At 38.3% G+C, this 25,927-nt stretch overlaps 1 protein-coding gene and 1 pseudogene across 1 annotated transcript; both read right to left on the bottom strand.

Annotated features, from left to right (window-relative positions):
- Window positions 1-313: 313 nt before the first annotated feature.
- On the bottom strand, window positions 314-1,034 carry LOC143535435 (21 kDa protein pseudogene; annotated as a pseudogene).
- A 6,398-nt stretch (window positions 1,035-7,432) lies between these two features.
- Window positions 7,433-14,892, bottom strand: LOC143535434 (pectinesterase inhibitor 9-like). Its single transcript, XM_077029689.1, has 2 exons — window positions 14,508-14,892; window positions 7,433-8,189 (listed from the first exon to the last, which is right to left on the bottom strand). The coding sequence occupies exons 1-2, from the start codon at window positions 14,764-14,766 to the stop codon at window positions 7,843-7,845; spliced, it is 606 nt and encodes a 201-aa protein (XP_076885804.1). The 5' UTR covers window positions 14,767-14,892; the 3' UTR covers window positions 7,433-7,842.
- Window positions 14,893-25,927: the final 11,035 nt, after the last annotated feature.

Raw genomic sequence — 25,927 nt, 5'->3', positions numbered from 1 at the left:
AATTCTCATTTGGATAGTTTTATATATGCATGTTTTGTAAGCCTAACATTTTTGTGATGGGAAATTAATCCATTATGCGTGTTAAAATGAAAAATTATTTAGAATATATCAAGGTAGAAGGTAATGTTTTGAAGAGGAGTAATGCTAAGAAAACTTAGGAACAAGGCATTCGAAATTTGTAACCATTTTGCATTAAAACTAATGGAAAAAAGAACACTTTCAAACACCGGTGATGAAACTAGCTTCTAGACATGTGGACATTAATTATTCTCATTTCTCATAATCAAAACAAAACAACTCTATAGAGTTTGTCGCATGACTACAAATTATTGACCTAGACAAACTGAATAACCTGATTTTAATCTAGTATCTAACACAAAAATCAGATTGATTTCTATAACATTTTTCTTGTTAGAAACCATTAATCCTCAAGGCATGTGAGCACCGGCTTTATGCCTCAAAGCAAACCTATTAATCAACGCAAGTGCATTGCTAGTGAGTTGTGCTAAATACTTCATCCTCCTAAGCACAGCATCCTTCACGGGTCCATTCATGGATCCATCATAGAATCCACTAGCACAAGTGTTTTGATTAGTTAGCGCCGAACTCACCCACGTTTCGACGTTACTCATGTGCCATACGAAATTCTGACCCCTAAACCGAGCCATTTTCCCAAACTCCAGAACCGATTGGTTTAGGCTCGGGACACAACTGTTCATGTTGTTGATACAATCTTTCACGGCTTGGCGCACACTTGGTTTTAGTCCTGATGACACGGCCAGTTTGGAAATGTATGCCGCGGTTGACTTGGCATTGTTTAGACTGACTGAAATGGCTGCTTTTGCGAGCTGCTGATCGTTTCCTTGAATGGAACCCGCGTAAGGTGAGAGACAACGAACGCACAGAATGGGATAGCGGGTGTTTCTGCATGAAGCGTTGACGTAGTTGGTAGCGGCGGGGTCGGTGGCGGCATTGCTGGTGGTATAGTGGTGGGTGATTAGAAGAACTAGCAAGTAAAAATCTAGCTTGACCATAACTTATTAGAGTGTAACAAGTTGTATATTATGTAGGAATATTAAATATTAATAAAGAAGATATGAAGTGGGTTTGAACGGAGAATTGAGATGGGTTAACGAGTTTATATACTGCTTTCAAAATTCTTTTAGTAAGGTTGACTTGTAAGTTATAATTAAACAAATTAGAAACCATTTACTGTATAAGATTTAATCAAGAGCCAGTCACCTACTTCTTTTTATCGAATATAAAACAACCAATGAGATCTAATAAAGAGGGAGACAGTAGTCACGTGCGCTTATTTAATACCCATGTCTATTAGCCACTAGCTTTCTCTCATGTTTTGACTTTGTGATGCTTATCACGATAAATATTTAGCCTTATAACTTTTTGTGACGAGCTAAATTTTAAAACGACACTAATTTCTTTCCAATCTAAGTTTATGTTTTGGCTCTATTTTTATCCACAAGTAGCTAGCTAATGTTCTTTATTTCCCTCACCATCCTATATTTCTATTGACTGATGAGTTGTGGATTTTTCAAATACATAAACAAGCCGAAAGTATCACCGTGTGGAGTGTGGACCGCCTACCTTTTAACCACCCTACTTTGCAAGTTACGGTGAATAGAAAGCAAGTTATGAATAAAAAAGGCATAGATCGGAGGAATATTTTACCGACGACAGATATTATTCCAAACCAAAGTAACCAGCATCGTGCAAGAGTTGAGACCATATTTGGTTATTTCATAATAACAATTGCAAAAATAATCCACTCACAAAAGAGTTGGGTTGCACATGACTTGTCGCAGAACCGGTGGTTGCAAACCAGTCGCATAATAACTTCCAATCACATAAGAACAGAATGATTACTTATGAATGCAAAAGAAAGGAAAAGAATGTTAACACCACAACCTAATGAAGTTAATCGGTTTACTTTATTTAATTAGAGTTTCAGGTACGAGTTTTAAGGTTGAACAACCAAGAAGTAACCTTTCTACTCAACCCTGTTAACAAATATAAAAACAGCATATGAAGATGTGAAAGAAATTACAAGGCAAGTGAGGTGGTCAAAGATCTACATATAAAGTGGATCACTAATAACATATATTGTATTTTAAGACTGTAAACAACTATCAAAAGTTTAAACTAAGCAATAGGGATACTATTGACAAGAATTGGTCGGTATTGAATACCAAGGCATAGGGGGAGAGACAACCGTTGACGTTTATTAAAGTATTACTCCATGTGGATCGATGTAAATATTATTGTTATTATTACTATTATTATTATCATCAAAGTCTACTCTTTATAATTCTTATCTAAAATTAACTTAAAAATTCAAATATTTTTTCAGCTCCTAAGACCAAGTGTTAAGACGAAGTATTGTGATCGCCACACCCACATTCCATGTAGACAAGATAGGCGCCACACACCACAACACCACCAAGAAAACCGGGCGCCACACCCCATGCCAGAGCAATGACGCTTGCCTCATCCCCACCATCATTACATATTTTGACTAGCTTTATTGTTCCAGCCATCACCATCATCATGATTAACTAACTCCATTACACTTTGTTAGGAAAATAATGGTTTGAACTTTAATAAACTTTAATATTTTGAAGAGTGAGACGTTTGTATCGATAATCCCTACCATTTTAGGGAGACGAATAGTATTGAGATCGGTGGATCGGGGAGAGGATGCAGAGTGAATTAATTAACATTTACCTAACCTCTATAAATCCAGTTGTGTCATCTCTAAACCTTAAACTCTGTATTTATTTGTGTTTATTTTATAAGTTGTGACAAAATTTTAACAAAGTCATTAGCCCACTAAAGTCCGATTATAATTAAAGAAAAACTATTCAACCCCGTCCAACCAAATCTAATTTCTGCACACTTGTGTTTTGGGCTGGTTAGATATAACCCATTACCTGTGTGATGCTTTTACAACCAAATCACAACAAATAATCTAATAACCTGACTTTAATATTATGTAACATCAATAAGTATTTATCACACAAGGAGGGATGCCAATTACAGCATCTCCAACGCATAGGTCTGTGGAGGTCTGATCAAAACTGAAATGATGATGATGATAGACTAATACTAATAGTAATAATGGTTATTAATGTGATTTGTGGATGTTTGAAATCAGATGTGAAACTGATGACGGTTTATGAACGTTCAACATTGGAGATGCATGCTGTTAGGTGAAGTTGACAAGGGTGCAAGTTTAAGAATTGTGTGCTTTCAATTAATAACTTCAAGTAGGGGAGTTTTTCGGGTTCGTTTTTCGGGTTTCGGGTCGGGTTTTTCGGTTTCAAAGTTTTAAATCTTAACCCGAAACCCAACCCAAATCTCTCACGTGTTTTTCGGGTTCGGGTTTTTTCGGGTTGGGTTAATCGGGTTTCGAGTATCCTAGAAAATGAAACAAAAAACAAAAAAAATTAAAATCCTTCAATGCTAAAACTGAAACAACATATTCTCCTTTGCTTGTAATGCAAATAACCAAATTATAAACCAACATAACTTGATAAACTCATAAAAAAATTCAAAAGAAAAGTAAAACTAAGTAACTAATTCGAACCATAATCGTCTTCAATCAGACATGATTTGGTTGTTCGATACAATTGCTATTAGTAATAAACAGAAAACATATATTAACAATAAACAATCGATCCACAATAGTTGGAATGACAACTGTCGATTAGACTCATATTCTGATAACTTTAGTGACTAAGACTAACCCTATTATACCTAAAAATATATTTAATTTTAAAACTAAAAGTTTATTCGGGTTTTTCGGGTTGACCCAAAACTTATAAATCAATCCCGAGAACGAAGCCGAATTACTTCGCTTCGGGTTCGGGTTAGTCTTTTCTCGTGTTCGGGTTTTTCGGGTCAGGTTAGTTCAGGTTCGAATACGGGTTTTTTCGGGTTGGGTTTCAGGTTTCGGGTAAAAGTGATAGCCCTAACTTCAAGATTTCATTCACATAAATATGATTGAATGTGTATTTTATTCTCCGACTAGTATTGTACCCGGCGCGTTGCGCCGGGGCAGCTGGTAAAACCTTAACGTTGAAACCAGATGTTGGTAAAACCCGATGTTACGTCAGCGACTTGACGCGAATTCAGTCGGTATCGTTTATGTTCGTTATGGTATAGACACCGTTGGCAAAACCTTAGTGTTAAACCAAAAAAATATATTCGTCAAATTAAAATATATAAAAAAATAAATTATTTAACACGACGTTTGTTTGGTCGGTAAACCCGGGCGATGGTAAAATCCAAGCGTTGTCATTCGCGGGCATTGAGACGGTAACTGGACATGAATTCGGTCGGTTTTGGCTATGTTCCTTATGGTACCAATGCTACAAAAGGGAAAAATATAAAAATTGAGTGGACCAAAGGGCAACGTCGGTCAATAAACTCATGTGTTGGTAAAACCTGAGCGTTGTCGGTCCTGAGAGTTGAGGTAGTAAGTTTATGCAAATTCGGTCGGTTTCCATCACTTCCGTTACATTATCGAAATTAAACAAACAAAAGAATTGTCATTCGGCCGGCTTCCATTATGATCGTTACGATACCAAAAAAAGAAAAACAAAAAAGAAAAAAAAATTCCATGAACAAGTAAGGTGCCGCCAAGTGGCCCAACGACGACTTAGCGGCACCAAAGTTATCCTTTATATATATTAGATAATCGGAATTAAAACAAACAAAAAAATTGTCATCCGGTCGGCTTCCATTATGATCGTTACGGTACTAAAACCAAAAACAAAAAAGAAATAAAAACAAAATTTCTTAAACAAGTAAGGTGCCGCCAAATAGCCCAACGACGACTTAGCGGCACCAAAGTTATCCTTTATATATATTAGATAATGCCCACAGCTCTTTGGAAGTATTTCATTTTTTAAAAATATACATTAAAACTAAGGCATAATTAATTAAAGTTTTTACCTTTTCTGGCTTAAAATTTTAACGTAAATGAATCTGATTGCATCGAAAGTTTTTTGGCGTAAAGGAAATACGTACCTCAATTGAAACTTTTTAAAAATTTGTGACCTTCAAATCGAGTTTCGTTGATAAAAGATACAAGACGTGTCTTTAAAAAGGTTATGCGTGTCAATGATCTGGTGGTGTCATGTGACCTAAGTTCGATTCCTGCCCCATCATTTAGTTTTGACGTCACTGGGTGATGATGGCTGATTAAGCGAGTAGGTGCATTCATAAGTTGGATTCTTGAACTGCACATGTTTTATTTAATCGTACTGTCGTGTTTTTGGGCGAGTGTTCACTTGTGTTGGCGATGTATCCTGATGTGGTGAATTTAGCTAGCAGCTTACTTGAAGGATTCGTTGATCGTTAAAAAAAGGGGGGAGGGGGATATGTGTGGTAAACTTTCATTAGACATAAACAGAAGCACACGAGCTGTTCGAAAGAATAAAATACCAACATGTTTGAAAGACTCCAGTTCATTAACCGCTTTCCCATAAGCAGCTCCAGATCAAGATGGCTCCATTCTTCCATGAAAATTGTTAAATAATTAACGTTTGAAATCAAAATTATTTTATTATTTAGGTCGGCGGAAAGTGGAAACAGTCTCATAAATAAAACTGAAGTGAAAACCCCATGTCAGTGTAACAAAACCATTTCCATTAATAAATTTAATCAACAAGTGAATGATCTTGATTTCCATGAGTAATTTTGTGCAAGTATCGGACCAAGTCTATGATCATATTGACCAAATTTAATTTATGTGTCATTTTGAAACTTTCCCATCATAAACGTATGATAAGATCACTAGTAGAATATCTTGGCAGGATCCACCACTTCCATGATTAACCATATTAGCTGTCAGTCCTTCATGAATCATGATCAACATTCAACATTAAGGACCTTCTCGCCTTTAAGTCTTTAACTATTGCTTGGGACTAGCAATTATTGATACCTAGCTAGAAGGTCTAACTATTTAATACTAACGTGTCAAATTCATACTTGTGTTGGATGCCGTTGTCTTGTTTCCTGCGTGCCGTCACAATACAAATTTGTGGTTTAAAACCTGGAATTAAAAAAATTACTGAATGAATGTGTATTCTCACTACTAAATAAATGAGTATCACCGCCTGACCTTTTCGTCAGAAATCTGCAGATAAAAGTGGTCGGTGATACTCTGTCAGGAATGTGAGTGTGGGTAATTTGATTTCTGAAAGATTAGCGAAGGATACTGCTGACTGTTAGATTAGAGATGAATTACCGACGGGTCTTCTTTGGTGGCCAAAGGTCTTCCCCAGTGGCACTTGACACTCTTACCCACAGTATATTTAACTATTGATGCATTAAAGAAGGATATTACCAACAGATTACCAAGGCTAACTTAGTCTTTCCGGTTGCTAACAAGTCTTTTCCGTTGGCACTAGACACTATTACCAACGGTATATTGAACTTGCGGACATGTTAGCGAATGATGAGCCATCTCTGATGAAAAGCCTGGGTGGTAATGGCACTAGACCCTACGTTAATCGCTAATGCCCCACCCCAACAATCTTTGAAAAGCCTGTGTGGTAATCATATCGGAAATCTTATCCTCAATTGCCGAAGGTATCCATTTCGGCAATGAGTTCCCACCATAGAAACCCTTAGGTAATTACCGACAGACTAAAGACGTCTTTAATTATTAATTGGTGTCTACTAAGCATGATATATCACCAACGCAAAAGCAACCGTGTGCGTCTGTTAAAACTTTCGCAAAGCCCTTTTCTGATCCTATACGTTACGAAAGCAACTTCTTTGACAACGCGCAAATTAGTGATCAAAAACTGTATACCAAACATGGCAAACAAGACAATGACATCAGACACAAGTATGAACCGAGGACCTCAATCATGGGTTGTAAACAAAAAATTTAATAATCACTTTCAAAAACTTTAAATCCTTTTGTCTCCCTATATATGTTGCCCAAAACTTTAGTTGCACACAACAATTGAAATTGAAACTGAAGAACAAGATTGAATGAAACAAGAATTTGATTGATAATGATGTGGTTGTTGATGATGTTGATCGGCCCTCAGATATCCATCGAACCAATGTGTTCGTAGTGTTAGAACAATTCAAACATTTGTATGTGATCACCACATTAAAATTTCGTAGTACGTTATCAAGCTTGATCTATTACAACCGGACCCTAAACTTTACATAGATATTAAATACATAATAAACATCGTATATAATAATTACACTACGACTACGACATTTAGGCTTTTTAAATCCAGCAATGAACGGGATTAACTTCACACCATAGCTATTAGACAACAAATTAAAAACTGCTTTGGATCCATAGATTCACAACCATAAGGTTATAAAACCTCTTATGAAGTATATGAATATCAGAATATATGATCAACATTTTATTGTCCTTAAGTTTTGAGGATAAAAATTTGAATGAATTTATGAAGTATATTGATTCTTAATCGGTCAATATTGATTTTCTATAGGTTAAAGTTAAAATGTTATTAACTCAATGCAATTAGACATGCACCAGTACAAACTACAAAAGCCATCCTGAAGTTACAAGGAAGACAATATATCATATTAGTTGCCATATTTATTTCATTAATATTATAACATATAGTACAAGGCCAGCAAAACCTGAACAAGTCATAACTTTAGCCACAAAAACCAGTACAATAGACTAGTCCCAAAAACAATATATCCTTAAGGATACAAAAACTTATGGCACACTATAATACTTTATATATACTACTATATATGTATAGCCCTTGTTGGATGAGGAACAAGCAAAAACCAATAGCGGTGAAGCATGAAACATCAAGGCTTATGAGTATCTTTATGTCTCACAGAAAACCTGTTGAGCAAAGCAAGTGCATTGCTGGTGCTTTGTGAAACAGAACTCATCTTTTTATTAATAGCATCCTTTAGTTGTCCATTCATGGAACTATCAGAGAACCCTCCAACACAAGTGTTTTGGTTAGTAAGTGCAGAGCTGACCCATGTTTGGGCATTGTTCATGTGCCAAACAAAATTTTGGCCCTTATATTGAGCAATCTTCCCGAGCTCCTGAACGGACTGTGTCAGACTAGCGATGCAGCTACTCATGCTATTGACACAGTCCTTCAGGGCTTGGGACTCCCTTGGCTTCATCTTTGCGGTTCCAGCTGTTGGGTTCGTAGGCCTTGTTGGCCCGGTTTATTATATGAAGTCAAAAGAGGAGACGGGTGTGGGCGGTCGGGCCCAAGCCCGGCCCGGTTTAGATTTCTTGCATAATAATTTACTAACCCTAGTTCAGTCTCTATATAAACAACATTATGTACTTGTAATATTTGGTCACTCAATAAAGATATACCTAGTTGCCACCCGTGGACGTAGGTCAGTTTAGACCGAACCACGTTAAATCCTCGTGTTCGTTTATTGCTTTCGTATCGTGTTCAGTTTCGTGTGTGCGTTTAATCCTAACAAGTGGTATCTAGAGCTTAGGTTCAGATCACGCGAAGAACACGTTGAACCAGCCGAGTCGCCGCCAAACCATCCAGCCGCCGCCACCCTACTGCGCTAGGGTTCCGCCGCCGCCTACGGTTTTCCGATCGCCGTTAGGGTTTCCGCCGTCGATTGAAGGTTTTGTTACTGTTCGAAAGCAGGTCCACCGCATCACCAACGTGTACCGCCGCTACCAACCGCCGATCGGAGTAAAAAGAAAGAAAAATAAATAAATCGGCAGTTCCGTCGATATTTTTTCTTTACTGTTTCTAGACTTGTTCGTCGTTGTAGTCGACGGGTTATTGAAGAAGAATAAACAATTGAGTTTGGTGAAATACCATAGTGTCCACAGCCGCCATCAAGATAAGTGTTGACCTAGTTTTTTGTTTGAACCACATATTTATTTTCATTTAGCCACGTTCAATTGAAGTTGTGTTTGGGCTTAGGAGTTAGACCAGATCAGTTTTTTTTGGGCTTTTAAATTATAAGGGCAGCAGGCCCTAATTTGATTAATTGTGTGGACCAAAGTTTGGGTAGTTTAGCCCATAAATAATATTGGGTCAAGATCATAGTTGCAAAATACGAGCCAAAAATAGTTGAATCAAGATCCTATTTTTATTGAAGAACCCTTGTCAATCAGAAGAAGCGTTATAGAAGCCAGAACCAGTGCCAACCGCGTTTGTCAGGTTTATCGTTTCAGTTTAAAGTTTCGGTTTCTGATTTACAGTTCGTATTTCCGTTGCGTTAAATAGGTTGATTGTTTAACAGAGTTCAGTTGAACAGATGTTAAGTTCAGGCTCGTGCCATTGTTGTGTCTGTCTCTGTTTTTATCCAGTTTTTCGTTTTAGTCATTGTTATGGCAGAAGACGGAAAGGTTTCGATACAGAAGTTTGACGGACAGAAGTTTGGTTGGTGGAAGATGCAGATTGAGGCACTACTTTGTCAGAAAGACTTGGATGTAGTGTTTGAGGATGAAAAACCAGAAAAGTTGTCAGAAGCAGATTGGAAGAAGTTAGACAAGAAAGCTAGGGCTTGTATTACATTGTCGTTGTCGGAAGATGTGGCGTTTAACTTCATGAAAGAAACCACAGCCCGTGGTATGATGGACGCACTATCCAACATGTATGAGAAGCCTTCGGCAGCGAATAAGGTCTATCTTATCCGAGAGCTAGTGACAACAAGAATGAAAGAGGGTGGGTCAGTTACAACTCATATCAATAATCTTAATTCGATCTTGTCCCGCTTAGTGTCAGTTGACATTAAGTTTGATGATGAAGTTCAAGGCCTCTTGTTATTATCCTCTTTGCCCGACAGTTGGTCGCAAACAGTGACTGCAGTTTGTAGTTCGTCTACAAATATTACTTTCGATGGGATTCGAGATCTGATTCTGGGAGAAGATTCAAGACGCAGAAGTTCAGGTGAATCATCAGGCAATATGCTAGTCACAGAAGGTAGAGGTAGGGGAAAACAGCGAGGCAGCGGGAGCAGGAAGAGGAGTCAGTCTAAGACTCGTAAGGATATTGAATGTTGGAGTTGTAAAGAGAAAGGACACTTCAGGAATCAGTGTCCGAATGGTAAGAAAGAGGTGAACGTTACAGAAGACGACACAGATGACGGGGTCAGTAGTGATGAGGCTTTGGTTTGTAGTGTTGAGAGTAGAGGTGCACAAATCGGTTTTTTTTTAAAAACCGGTTCGGTTATTAACCGGACCGGTTTTTTTCGTCCAGGAAAAAAACCGGTTCGGTTAATAACCGGACCGGTTAATAACCGGTTTTTTTGTAAGAAAACCATAACCGGTCAAACCGGTTTGGACCGGTTTAGGAACCGGTTAGAACCGGTTAATAAACCGGTTTTTTTATTAACCGGTTTTTTAATAACCGGTCTAACCGGTTAACCGGTTTTTTTTTTTTTTTTTTTTTAAATAACCATTATTTTTTCACAGTATAAACAAACCGGTAACTACAAGCATTAAATCGTTATCGCATATTCGTAACTCAAAAATACATAACTTTCATTTATAGCCTTTACATTAAAAATACAAACATTAAATCGTTATCGCATATTCGTAACTCAAAAATACAAACATTAAAGAATGCTTAGACACGATTACATTAACAACTTGCTGTTTCTTACTCATTATTTTCATCGCTACCCGATCCCGAGCTATTCCTTAGGTAATCGTCGTACGCGGCTTCTTCATCGGTCATTGGTTGAGTGTGTCCTTGATTGACCTCGTCTTCATACAAGCCCGCCTCATAGTCCATTTCCCCCTCGAGTGAGCGTTGATGTTGTGCCCTATCTAAAGAGTCCAAGTAATCCTTGTAGCAAATAGACATCTCTACAGCTGGTGGAGTGAGTCGAGTCCTCCTAATCGATATAACCCTGCCAGAAACAGAAAAAGCAGACTCCGAAGCTACCGTGGAAGCTTGGACCGTTAGTAAATCTTTGGCCATGGCGGCGAGGATCGGAAACTCATCCTCCTTACCTCTCCACCAAGCCAGCAAATCAAGACTTCTAAATTCATCTGGAGTCATGTGTTTCACAAAGTTGGTACCACCATACCTTCCAAGTTCACTGCTTGGGGTGTTTACCTTTTGACGTTTACCGGCGTCTTCCCAAATCATGTAGTACATCCCCATTTCAAGGTCGGTTTGGGATTGGGATTGGGCAACAGCTCTTAACGAGTCATGAATTTGGGAAGACGACCCGTATTTTGTAAGGTAAACATCATACATGTTTGCCAAGGTGGTGTTGAAAGCATTCTTTAAAGTTTGGTTATAATAGGGGTTTTGATCGTCGTTTAACTCTAGCTCGTCACAAATTTTTTCTATTAAAGCTTCAACACCACCAACATTTATGCATGGGTTTAACGCAGCAGCACATGTCAAAACAGCGGGTAGTTGTTGAAAATATTTTCTAAATTTTTCTTTCATTTTTACACCCATATCAAAATAAGGTGCACCCCTGCAATGAAGTTCACCCAACTTTGTGCACATGACAGCAATTTTTGGTAAAGCAATGGGGCTTGTTGGATAGTAAACCCCGGATAAACTAGTTGTGCAAGATTTAAAAATTTGAAGGACCTCCGTAACGATCTCAATCAACAACCAGTTTCTAGGATCGTACGGTGCACATTTACCCCTATTTGACATTATTTGATGAAACGCAATTAGTGATTCTTTTTGTTGGATGGCTTTCTCAAACATATCACAAGTCGAGTTCCATCTTGTTGGACAATCCCAATTGGGCCCCAACCATTGACAATTAGCTTCATCACAAAATTTTTTGTATCTTGAAAATGTTTTATTGTTGCTAAAAACATCTCGTAACATTCTTTTAAAATTGTTTCTTTGCGTTTCGATCACGTTTAACCCATCTTGCACGGCCAAGTTGATAATATGTGCAATGCATCGGCTATGAAAAAACGCTCCATCACAAATAGGTTTATACTTTAATTTTAAATGGCCAACCGCGGCCGTATTGTTGGACGCGTTATCAAACGAAATTGAAAAGATTTTATCTTCAATCTTGTATTGTCGAATGACTTTATCCAAGAGTTTAAAAATATTTCTACCCGTGTGCGGGTAATCAAACAATTGAAACGCAACGGTTCGTTTCATCATTTGCCACGACCCGGGGTCAACCCAATGAGCCGTCACACAAATGTATGAGTCGGGCGAACCATTAGGTACCGACCACACATCCGTTGTTAAGTTTACACCAGTTTGTAAGTTCGAAAAGTATGAAATTAGTTCGGATTTAGCGTTTTTCCAAGCTTTAAGACAATCTCTTCTAAGGGTCGAACGACTTACGTGTTGGTAGCGTGGTTGAACATACTTTTGCATCATCTCCGTGAATTGAGGGTTGTCGAAGTGGTTGAAAGGAAGTGTATTTTGAATCACAAAGTTTGAAAACTTTTGACGTACCGCTTCAAGGTCGTACGTAAACACCGTTCCTTGATTCGTCATCTCCGGCTGCGAACTACTTCCCGATTCGTCCTTCAAGGCCTTGCAAAAGGGCCTTTGTACATGCGCTCTTAAAGTGGAGTTTGCATCTTTGCCATAAAACTTCAAACAATGTTTGCATCGAGCTTTTTGGCTACCGTTAGACATTTCGCATAGGTCGAAATGTTGCCAAACATCTTGGTTTCGTTTCGTGGGGATGACCCGAACGACCGTTTCTCCCGTGTTCGAGGCACCCATGTTGACCGATGAAGCAGCACTTTGGGAGGCCATGATAATCGACTACGAATTAAGAGTGGTATACTGGAGTATGAAATAAACGACTACGAAATAAGAGCGTATGGAGTGGTAATGTGGTATAATTGAGCGTGAGATAACAAAATAATCGCGTATGAAATAAACGTTTAGAGCGTTTGGAGTTGTATAATCAAGTGTGATCTAACCAATACCCAACCTAAACTATATATAGATGTTTGTGGGGGTAAAATGGTAAAAAAAAGAAAAAAAAACGGTCAAAAATGAAAAAAAACGGCTATAAAGCCGTTTGCCAACGTTCAAAAACCGGTTTTAACCGGTTAACCGGTTATAAAAAAACCGGTTAACCGGTTTTTTTATAACGGTAATAAACCGGTTTATAAAAAAACCGGTTAACCGGTTTTTTTGTAACCGGTTAGAAAAAAAAACCGGTTTTTTTTATAACCGGTTTCAAAACCGGTTTTGCCTCTAAAACTTAAAACCGATATACAAACCGGCGGTTTGTAAACCGGTCAAACCGGTTTTTAAAAAACCGGTTTTTTTAAAAACCGGTTTCCGGTTTAAACCGCCAAACCGGTTCGGGAACCGGTTTTTTTGAACATGTCTAGTTGAGAGTAGCGTTGATGCTTGGGTGATGGATTCTGGTGCATCGTTTCATGCCACTCACTGTAGTGAAACGATGAAGAATCTTAAATTTGGGGATTTTGGAAAGGTTCGACTAGCGAATGATGATATTTTAGAGGTTACGGGTATGGGAGACGTTGATTTGATAACTTCAGCCGGTACTTCTTGGACTTTGAAAGACGTGAGGGTTATTCCAAGTTTGAAGAAACGTTTGATATCAGTTGGGCAGTTGGATGACCAGGGGCACGATGTTAAGTTCGGGAATGGGCAGTGGAAAGTAGTCAAAGGGAATCTCGTTGTTGCTCGTGGCAAGAAAATGGGTTCGTTGTATATGGTCGATATGTCATCGAAAGGAGTGGATCCAGTTTTGGTGAAAGACAAAATCCGGTTCACAGAATCTCGTGGGCAGAAGAAGGTTCGTTTTGCAAGTAACAAACCCAGAGCCAAAGTGAAGATTCAGGATGAACGAGCTAGGAAGGTTAAATCAGTTGGGGGACATCGTGACAGTGGAAGCACAGGTCGTGTTTCAGTTACAGTTCCAGGTCGACAGTGGATTAAGAAAACCAGTATTCCAGCTGTAAAAGTCTCTCCAATGAATTACTTGCTGAATATGGAGAGTGTTTGTTCTCAGGTTATCTCAGGATCCGGTAGTTCGTTACAGTAGGAGCCGGTAGGGACAGAGAATGGGTCAGGGGCAGTTTCAGCCGTGACTGACGTGTTGGAGCTCCGGGGAGCTTCAACGGGCCTTCTGGTTAATTGATGAGAAGGCGGTGGCAACTAGAAGAAGTTTAATGTTCAGATTATAGAAGTATAATCAGGAGTGCAGACGAGAGTATTCAAGGCCTCCGAGTGGGAGATTGTTGGGTTCGTAGGCCTTGTTGGCCCGGTTTATTATATGAAGTCAAAAGAGGAGACGGGTGTGGGCGGTCGGGCCCAAGCCCGGCCCGGTTTAGATTTCTTGCATAATAATTTACTAACCCTAGTTCAGTCTCTATATAAACAACATTATGTACTTGTAATATTTGGTCACTCAATAAAGATATACCTAGTTGCCACCCGTGGACGTAGGCCAGTTTAGACCGAACCACGTTAAATCCTCGTGTTCGTTTATTGCTTTCGTGTCGTGTTCAGTTTCGTGTGTGCGTTTAATCCTAACACCAGCCAGTTTGGAAACATATGCTGCCGCTGACTTGGCGGTGTTCAAGCTGACGGCTATGGCGGCTTTAGCTAGCTGCTGATCGTTTTGTTGGATCGCACCAGCATAATTCGAGAGAGAGTTGATGCAGAGAGCGGGGAACCGGGTAGTTTTGCATGAGGTTTTAACAAAGTCTAGAGGGGTAGGGTGGTTGGTAATGGCACAAGTGGTGTATTGGAAGTTGATTAGAAGAATTAGCAAGTAAAACAGAAGTTTATCCATGGTTAAGAATTATTAAGGGAGATTTTGGAATATTAGTTATATGAAAAAAAAATTTTGAAGTGGAGTTGGATTTGGATGAAGAAAGTGAGAGGAGTTGAGGGGTTTATATACTTGGTAAAAAGTTGTTACTTTAAACCCTTAGAAGTGTGCAACTCAATTCAAGTTTATAGACATTTAAAAAACTACATGAAGTTAAAGTAGGCGGTAGCCACATGCTATATTTTTAATATCTATCTAACGATAACAAGAAGGAAATCACCAAGAAGGCAAGGAGTGAGGCAAGTGTTCAATACCAGTCAACGAGCCAAACAATAAATGAGATTAGTAAAAGAAAATCTTTTTTTTATCACTGTTTGAACTACTCCTGTCACACCCCGACCAATGAAGGCGGAAACATCGAGGCGCGACATGATTGCTCATTGCACAACGACACTATAAAGTGACAATATTTAAACAACTTATTTAAATCCATATCATCATAAATAACACAACAATTGTTCATACAAAATGCCAAATAGATAGATAAACAAATAACTTGTTCTTTCATTTTCTAATATCCTAAAGCCAAGATGATAAGTTTCTTCAAGTAATCCAATCAAGCTAACATCAAACCTGTAACATTGCATAAAATAGAGTTTGTCAACACAAAGGTTGGTGAACAATTTTCATAGTTTTGGACAATAAGTATATAGTATGAAATCCACAACTAGTATATGAAAACAATAAATAATAGCAACAATTTAGATAATAAAACCGTCAATAAGAATACATTGACGACAATAATGAAATCGTCAATAAGAATACATTGACGACACATTTCTATATGGGGATACCATATATACTCGGAATTTAACGTATGATCATACTTTGATGAGGCTACCCGCCTTAGCATTCAAGAGGCTACCCGCCTTAGCATTCAAGAATTTGCACATAATCATGTAAAACATATAACACCAAATCGAGCATTTATTTAAGTAACATATACAATAAGTGTTGTGGTTTAAGACTCAAGTATAAATCATTTGAATTTGAATAAGTATGCAATGCCACCCCCAAAACGAAAGATGGAAAACGGGGGATGAAAAAAGTACTCACATTAACAAGTAACTTGAAAGATAGTGTCGTGAATAATCGGAGAGATCGGTTTAACGAGCAAGACCTATATTAAACAGGTCTTGTGTTAGTAGGTAGTCTTGGAAGTCTTTAAATGAAAATAAATGATAAGAAATGTAAACAATTTAAAGTTTAAGGTTTAAAATGTAAATATTTAAGAAATTATAATAATAGTCCTTTAAAATGTAAGTTTGCTCGAAATCGGGTTAAAGTATCTAGCCCTTAATTTTACTCAACCTATGTTAAGTAATAAGGTGGGTAAAAATGCAAGAAAAACAAGTCCCTTTATAATATAGACACTAAAACGGGTTTTACGAGTGTTCGGGTGGTCGGTTCGGGTCTTGGTGACTTGACCAAACCCAAAGTCAACTTTCCCAAAATAATAAATGTATGAGATAACTCAATAAATCTTAAAGAGACTTAACCAAGTATGTAGTTCTATTGTTTTAGAACTAACAACGTCCGTTAAGCGAGTGTTCGGTTTAATCGGTCCAAACTTTGTTATAAGATCAAGTTGGATTCAACATTCCGAGTACTTTATGAAAATAATTAAAATTAGTTTATAAAGTATTTTTAAAGAAATATATAAGCTTTAATGGTTAAAAACACACTTGTGTATCTTAAGCGAGTAAACTTGGTTTAGTTCGGTTTGGTTCGGTTTTCATCTTGAAATAAGGTCAAGAATGGTTACCACATGTCCAAACATCATAGAACTTGTAAAATAATTTATAAATAATAATACCAAAGTTTTACATACAAAAAGTCAACCACAAAGTCTTTAAACGAAAGTTCGGTTTCCGGTTCGGATCTTGTTTCGGGATAAGACCGAGGTTAGATTCTACAAACCCATAACCATGGAACTAATTAAAATGATTTTAGAAACTCAAATCTTACATAAAACATGTTTATACAACTATTTAAACAAACTAGTAAACAAGAGTTCGGCTTCCGGTTTGGAGCTATTTACGGAATAACCGAGGCTAGTCTCTACAAACCCATAACCATGGAACTTGACAAATATGAACAATAAACTAAAATATGTAGAAGTTAAGCAAGTATAACAAGTTATATGGTTAGATTTGTTAAATATATAAACAAGGACTACAAAGTCCTCCATGTAACCTTGCCTTACTAGCCCGACATTTCAACCGGCCGAGATCGGAGAAATGAAAGACCGAAGGTAAACAAGGAGTGTATATTATATATATGTTGTAACATCAAGCTTTAAGTATTGAGAAGTTAGTTAAAATGAAAGATTAGCTTATAAAGAACAATCTTAGAATTCAAGAATTTGAGAGAGAAAATGAGGAAATGAGCAAGCACAAATGAAGAAGATGGGTGTGTATATATAGAGTAAGTTGAATGGGTCTTTCATAAAGGGTGTTACATGAAAATGGGTTGGTTATAGACCCAAGAAGCACAAACTACAAATGGGTCCTTCAAGTCTCCATTATGGTAGTTTTTGTCCCTTGAGTTTGTTTTGAGTGTTTTTTGGGCATTTTAAGAACCGAAAAGGGTGTTCTTTTTTTTATACCCGACAACTATAAAACAAATATGTAACATAAAATTCATCATTTTGATAATATCGAAAGGTTCGGGATACAAAACGGGTTGGGTTTACATTAAGAATACAAGTATGAAATATCTGAAATTGACAAATGTCACAACTCCCAATACATGAGTAACTTTTTCTAAGAAGGGATGCCAACCGTCCATATTGATCTTGACACTTCAGGTCTCACCCAAACCCAAGAACACCGTTAAGGAGGAATCCCACCACTGTGGGAAACCCTCTTGAATAAGGTTTCGAACCTGAGACCTCAAGGATCCCAAGCCTTAACTATCACTCCAATGGCATCGGACCAGAAGGTCAATGGCGATTAGTTAAAGAAACTAACAATTAGCACTTGTTTAAACAGCTGTTCATTGGCAACTGTATTAGAAGTTTAAGTTAAGCAATAGACTTGTTAGAATTAATTAATGATCGAAAGTAAGGGCCTGCAAGCGAGTATATAACCCACGGTTTATTGACTTTTCTTGAAGTGAACAATATTTTCAAGTGGGAGATATAATAATAGTCTCACTTCATGCTTCAAATTTGCAAGTTAAAAGGAAAAATCATGAAAAATAGTGTGTTATTTTTTTACGTTTACATACGGATGTTTGCCTTTTGTTGACACTTTCTTTTTAGGCATGTAAACGAACCGAACGCTTGGCGAACTATTCGTGAACCGTTTGGTGAGAAGTTCGTTTATGCTCGTTTAATTAATAAATGAAAAAACATGAACAAAAAATTTGTGTTCGTTTAATTAAACAAATGAACATGAACATATGTTCCGTTCGTTCATTTATGTTCATGAACGTTCGTTTATGTCTGTTTATTTATGTTAGTTTATGTGTTAATAGAAAATAATTAAATATTATCTGGATATGTCGTTTGCTTAAAGGTCTTACATTTGTTAATTTATGTTTATTTAAGTGTTTTCATTTAAGTCCGTTTATATTTGTGTTCATTTACATTTGTTCATGCATGCTCGTTTATCTTTGTTTAGTTATGCTCGTTTAGATTTTAAACAAACGAACACAAATGTCAATTTTTAAATAAACGGGCATGAACATAAATATTTGTTCGATTAAGCGCCCGTGTTCTTTTAAAGTTAAATGAACGAACACGGGTATGCCCTTGTTCGTGTCCATTCGATTCGTTTACAGGCTTTCATTATTCACATTGATGAATACATTGGTCTCAATCTCTAGGCTTTGCCGATTTTATTTTTGTTCGTTTGTGTTCATGAACCGTTCGTGAACACATTAATTTCCTTAATGAACGAACACGAACATAAAATCTCATTCGTAAGTGTTCATGAACCGTTCGTGAACACATTATTTTCTTAACGAACAAACATGAACAAGGTCTTGTTCGAGTTCGTTCGGTTCGTTTACAGGCTTGCAGCCCTACTTTCTTTGTTTTACTAAGTAATTGTAGCATTTCATCGGCATCCATGCCTCATACAAAATGTTTGCTGCCAACTACGGGGCTGTTTGGCAAGTGCTGAACCATTAAGTGCTGAACCGGTAAGAGGTCTGAATGATTAAGAGACTCTGAACCAGTAAGTACTGAACCAGTAAGTGTTGTTTGGTTGGACATCTGAATGACTGTGCAGAATAACTATTTTACCCCTATGAACTATTTCGTGTAGAATGAACTGCCAAATTTTTTCTTTTTTTTTTTTTTTCATTTTTATTGTAACCCAATATACGCAATACACAAATATACATACCTAAAAATAAAACAATATACAAAAAGGTTTCAAATATATAAAAACACTCAAAGTACCACAAATATATGCGTGTTTAAAACTAAAAGTTATATACAACTAGTAGGAAACTCGCACGATGCGACGATGACGACAATTTTCAACGCGATGCCCGTGACCGTTAGTTTTATCAATATAATATGATATTTGAAGAGGTAGGTCCCTGCAAAGCCCAGTTGGACCCGCAAGACTCACCTAAAAGAGGGACGTCTGCGCAGAAACCAACTGGATCCGCAGGACCAACCATGCTCAGAGACGTGACGTCCTTACGCGCAGTACGCAAGCTGGTCCCGCAGGAAATGCCTCCCGATGGTGAAGGACTCCGCCTGTTCCCGCAGCCTCGGATACAAGCCATCAGGGAAGGCCACCCGCGCAGCAAGGCTACACGCACAAGGCACTTAGCTCTCACTCAGTGTCACCTGAAGGAATGAGCGAAGCCGGGAACAATCCCGCACAAGGGCGGGAGAGGGAATACTCCCGCCCAAATAAGCCAGTCCGTACGATACAGGAAGATCTTCTGTACTGTACCTGACGAGGTATGGGAAAAAGATCTGACTAAAGATACGACAGCTTATTGACAACAGTATGGCGAGCAGCATGCTCCTGCACTGTATGTCACTATTAGCCGCTGCCTACTCACCAACTACCGCCATACCACGTGCGTAGCCGTCAGTTGGTGGAACAGGAATAGTATACAGCAGGCCTGGTCGCTATCAGCCGCTACCTACCCACCAACTACCAGCAGGGCACGTGCGTAGGCTACTGTTGGTGGAACAGGAACACTGTTGCAGCCGGCCATACCTCTTTGGAAACCTACCTTCGGCTATAAATACCACAAATGGTATGACCATCTCATCTTATCATATCTTACCACATTATCATCATATTATACCTGATATCTGCTCTAGCAATCTCTTAATATACTTTTATATTTAAAGAGCAATCTAGTCTGATTCTCACGCCGGAGGGTGGTCACAAGGAGGAACCCCCCCCCCCCCCCTTCTCAGTGACGAGCTCACGGTGTCTGTTTTGCAGGTTATCAGAAGAACCATCTTCCAAGGGTCTAACCCCTCGTGGGAAACATCTATCTAACCCCCAGGTTACCAGTAATCTGCCCGGGGTCCGGTTAGTGTTTCTTCATTGGCGCCATCCGTGCATAAAGCTAGAACTTTATTTTTCTCCAGTTTTTTCAAACTTCAAAGATGGTTAGAGAAATTCCGGTAACCACAACCCCAGCTACTGGGGTGAATACCGGTAACACAGTTTTTACAAACACTACCCCGGTTACCCAAGCCGGGGCAAGTGAAGTAAATTTTACGAACACTACCCCAGTTACTCAAGCTGGGGCAAGTGCAGTAAATGATCGCCTACTGGGATCCACTGATACCCAGTTTGAGAAACGAAGACTCCCCCGCCAAACTCTCGATGAAGTTAAGGCATGGGCGGAGGCACGACAAAAGGAATTCCAGGCTGAGTTGGACGAACGCTTGCGTTCCATACAACAGGCCGAAGAATTCGAATACTGGGAGGATGACTAGGAGGAATCCGACTCCGACGCGAACCCTCGCCATAGGGCAAAAGGGAAGCGTAAGGAAATGGAATCCCAACCGAAAAGGCATTTTGGACAAGCCTTCAAACCAAAAAGCACAGATGGAAGTCCACGAGACTTCTCCAAAACGTTCAGACCAAACATTGCAAATGCAGGAACGTCCAAGTTTGCAAGGGACATTGCGGAAGCAATCGCCCCAAAGAGTGCCAAACAAATGCCTAACATAGGCACATATGACGGTATATCTGATCCAGACGATCATTTGAACAGGTTCATAGCGGGGGCAACCGTCAGCAATTGGACGGAACCCACCTGGTGCTACATGTTCCAAATGACGCTTGTTGGGGCTGCTAGAGCTTGGTTTGATCGTCTACCGGTCAACCACATCTACGACTGGGCAGACTTCCAGCAGAAGTTTAGCCAACACTTCAGCCAGCAACGGAAGTATACCGAGGAGCAATGGACAATCCTCAAATGCATACGAGAAGAAGATGAATCTCTGCCAAACTTCATCACTCGCTTCAACTCAAAGAAGCTAAGTTTGGGCAATATCAGCGAAGATCTTGTTCGCGCTGCCTTCATCCAGGGCGCGCATGACCCAGAGCTCATCCGCACCCTAACGGGTAAAGATGGCATACCATCCACATGGGATGCCATCATGACAGCAGCAAAACGCTATGCGGAAACGGAGAAGCAACTGGGTAGAGATCTCCCCCAGAGCACAAACCTCTACACTCAGAAAATGAGAGAAGACAACGTCCTCACCGCCCGATTAAATAAAAAGCGGAAGCTAGGCATTTGGCAGTCAAGGGTAAACTTTGACACCTCATCCGGCTTGCAACATCGATTGGGCAGAAGGGATAATGTACATCCGCACCGGAACTCCAGATGGACGCCACTCACCAAGAGCGTCACTGAGATATTCGCTACTGAAGAGCTCCCATGGCCAAAGCCTCCAATAATCCGACATCGTCATGATGCTGATCGGAGCAAATACTGTGACTTTCACAAGACAAAAGGCCACAACACTGAAGAATGCATAGACGTAAAAGACATGGTCGAAGCATTTGTCAGAGATGGGACGCTCGCGCACCTCGTGGCGCAATAAAAGCTGAGCAGGCGGGTGCGTGTAGAACCTCAGCTGGGGAAAACACGAATAAAAGTTCCAGCTTCAATGTCGAGACTACATGCTGCGTAAAGAACGAGATCCCGAACCAGGTGCGTATCGGCTCGATGGCACTCCCATCCCAACATGGAAGGGAGCTCATTTACACAATTTGCATGTAAATCAATTCCAATTTGTAAAGAAAAGGCCAAGAGCCACTTCTAATGGAAATGATTTTCTTTAGAACATCGAAGCTGATGATTTTACTTTTCTGAACACTAGTATGCCGGCTTTCACCGCATAATTACGTGAAGTCGTTGCGTGGGAAGGCGGTCCTACCCGCACAAACCCAATAATGTGAAAAAACCTTCACGCAGGTCAGTTGAAGGGAAAAGGTTCAGCACCCAAAAATGAAAGTGCCGGTCTATCCGCACGAATCATAATGAGGAAACTGAACAATAACCTATCAACAACCGCGCGTCGAACGGTTAAACTATGCAACACTGGTAACGGCATTCATTTCAACGCGATGCCCGTGACCGTTAGTTTTATCAATATAATATGATATTCAACGCTAGTTTTGAATAAAAGGCATGTGATTATTAGGAACACCAATCCAATATTCTCCAAATTTTAACCTCTTGTTAACTTCAACAAGATTGAAGTATCTTAGCAACCAACCTCAATGGTGTTAACATCTTCACCAAAAGAACTTAAAATCCAAATTTAAGACAAGCTAAATTCGTTTAGTTGTTACATGGACGACGACAAATTTGGATGGTTTATAGTTTTAAGCTGGACCGAGAGCACTCTAATTATGTAAGCCATTCCGGCCCAGTTTCGAGTACACTATGTGTGACATTAAAATAACACACGATTATAAAGATATTTAATTGGCTAATTGCATCAAATCATCAAGATAACATAATTCAATTATGGTAATTAATATAGTTACAACATCAATGGAGTTTCTAATTCCCAAACTATACACACCAATACATTTGCATAATATTATTCTGATTATCTGATAACAACTCTCATTTATCATAACTACTTAAACTTGTGTTACAGCTTCTGTTTTATATGAGCATATACAATTTGCATACTGACGTGAAAGTGTCTGCAAGTCTTCAAATAACAAAACAACAATTAGTAATGTGTAAACCAATGTCCTTTAAAAAAGGTAAGTTATCCTTATTTTTTGTTCTTGTCATACCTTAGCTTCTTTCCGAAGCTCTTTAATATGGTCAACAACAAAATCCAACAGGTCTGTTGTGTTTGTTTTCTGCTGTGTTTGGAACAAAATTTTGTAACATCCTCGCATATTTGGGTTCGTCTAACCTGAAATTATCCAAAAAGAAGTATTCACTTATCCAAAAAGTCAACTTGTCAACTGAAACGTAGAATTATTGCTTGCAAGTCAGCGAGGCCCATTTTCACTTGTACTAAAATTTATCGTTTTGACACAAACCCATTTTCACTCATACTAAAAAAAATACTCATTTTAACGTGAGTAAAAAGCATCTTAAAATACGGCAAGTTTACCCTTATCTGTCTCATTCACTCTTCTGATATCTTAATACAAGTTTTAAGAGGAAGGCACAAGTGTCATTAGATATTAGGGGTGTTCATGGTCCGGTTTTCGCAGTTCTTATGTCAAACCACGAACGAAACCGTTAGTAACAGTTTGGTTCCGGTTTAGTTTCACAGTTTGGGCTCGTTGGGCTTTTATGCAAGATGTCCGAAAAGGTTCATACATTTATGTAGAATTCAACCAGTTAAACACAAGTTATTAATTAAAAATTAACTATGTTGTGTAGAAACAATTAAAATACAAGTTGCCAGAAGTTGCAGAAAAACAAGCTGGAATGCTAGGATTTTGAATAATGTTTTAAGGTTTTAATTAAGAAAAGTTGCATAGAGTTGGATTGAAATGTTGTGTGATTGAGTTTAGCATTTTATCTTCACTGCATGAATATATATTTCAATTGTAGTTCATACATCTTTTTTAACTTAGTTATGTTTAGTAATATATATTATATGTATGTATAATATAAACAATTTCTAAAATTAAATATAATAAAATTATACGGTCCGGTCCGGTTTTATACGGTTGGTTTTTGATATAAACCGTAAACCAAACCAAACCAAACTATTCGCTACGGTTTGAAATTTTAAAAACTGACCGACCGAAAGTAAAGGAAAAACCAGCCATGAAACCAAACTGATAACCGGTTTGGGCGGTTTCACGGTTTCGAACCAAACCGTGAACAACCCTATTAGATATGACCACTTTACCTTTGTCTTTCTCGTTCACTCCATACTCTCATCTTAATGCAAGTTTTAAAAAGAGTGTTAGTGACCTTTTGGGCCTAATTTTTTTAATTTTGTGCCCGAATGGTAAGACCGAAAAAATCTAAACCGAACCAAAATGAGACGAACCTAAAACAAAAAGCCAAAACTAAAACATGAAAATGCTGAACAAGATAGACCACACAAAATTGATTAGCAGCTCTTAAAACAACACTTATTACCTTAGAAGAATCGCTTGGGTCAAAATCACCACCCGACAAGTTGTTTACCCTACACGATAACCAAGTTCTATAAACTTATCTGAAAGAAACATCAACATAATACCACATGTATAGTTAGATGCAATAAATATTACTTAGTACTCACTCCTCTATTGGCAAGTGCAATGAACACAATTTCAGCAATTTTCATGGCCCATGATAGTGGGTTCCATTACCCTAAAAACATCAAAGTTTTGCTCACCTGAAATTACAATAGAAATTTAGAAATTAATCATGATCAAGAAAAGTAATTGTAACCGAATAACCGATTAACCAATATCCATAATACTTTTGTTTATAAGAAAGTGTCATAATATACTATTAGGTACTTCATAAACTAAAAGGTAGATAATGTTAGTTGGCCAAGCTACATGTCTTGTGCAAATTATATTTGTTTGATGACTAGAACCTGTTGGAATGACGAGTGAGACGTCAATGGCTGCTAAGTGAATAGCACTTGCAGAAGACAAAAACCTTTAATAAACGCAGGCATAGCTCAATCGGAAGAATCGAATTAGCTCACAACCTCAAAGATTTATAGACGTTGATTAATTTCTAATGCAATAAAACAATAAAAGCAGAATCCCTAATTCGTTCACAACCATAAGAGCAGAAAAATCAACAGAAGGTAGGGATTATGAAATATAAATTGTACCTGGATACTCTTCGAATCAGGTAGAAATCGATAGTTACACAGTACTAGCTATTGCTTGGTGATTACATTTTCATGTCCTTGACTATTGCCATCATGACCCTTTCTACCGCCGTGTTTTCTTGGCTGGTGATTTTTGTTTCTATTACTGTAAAATGGGTCAGAAAGTAAAAGGGATCAACTGTAAGATTTTTTTGACCATGAAAGTAATATAACCCATCCAACAAAAATAATCAAAAGACTAATTTTTGTTTAAATGAGTAAATCATTTTTTAATCTACTTTGACTTGCGGTCAACTGACTTCCACATTTAATTCTATAACTACATATTATGTCATAATCTATGTGTGTAACTACAACTCGTGTTAGTACGGAAACAATCACAACATGAAACTTAACATAAGATCTGCAAACTGTTTTTTGGAAAGCATAGGTCCGACAAAACATACAGTTAGAAACATGGGGTTTGACTCCGCAAACTGGTGCTTTACAATTGTCGTTTTATTATAGTCATGACTTTAGACTTGAATCTTTCAATGAGGTTGATCTTAGCATCATAAATACGGGAAGCATTTAGTTTATATGAATCATTGTTTTAGGAGTTGTTGTGAAGTGGATAGGGCTGTAAACGAACCGAACGAACACAAACAAGGCCCTGTTCATGTTCGTTCGTTAAGAAAATAATGTATTTACGAACGGTTCACGAACACTTACCGAACGAGATTTTATGTTCGTGTTCGTTCATTAAGGAAATTGATGTGTTCACGAACACAAACGAACACATATAAAATCGACAGAGCCTAGAGATTGAGACTGACGTATTCATCAATGTGAATAATGAAAGCCTGTAAA

Source organism: Bidens hawaiensis, unplaced genomic scaffold (assembly GCF_021521415.1).
Source record: "Bidens hawaiensis isolate Kalapana, Puna unplaced genomic scaffold, B.hawaiensis_p1.1 tig00010472_1, whole genome shotgun sequence".
Taxonomy (NCBI): domain Eukaryota; kingdom Viridiplantae; phylum Streptophyta; class Magnoliopsida; order Asterales; family Asteraceae; genus Bidens; species Bidens hawaiensis.
The sequence above is the reverse complement of the archived record's forward strand: the minus strand, read 5'-3'. Positions and strand labels throughout refer to the sequence as shown.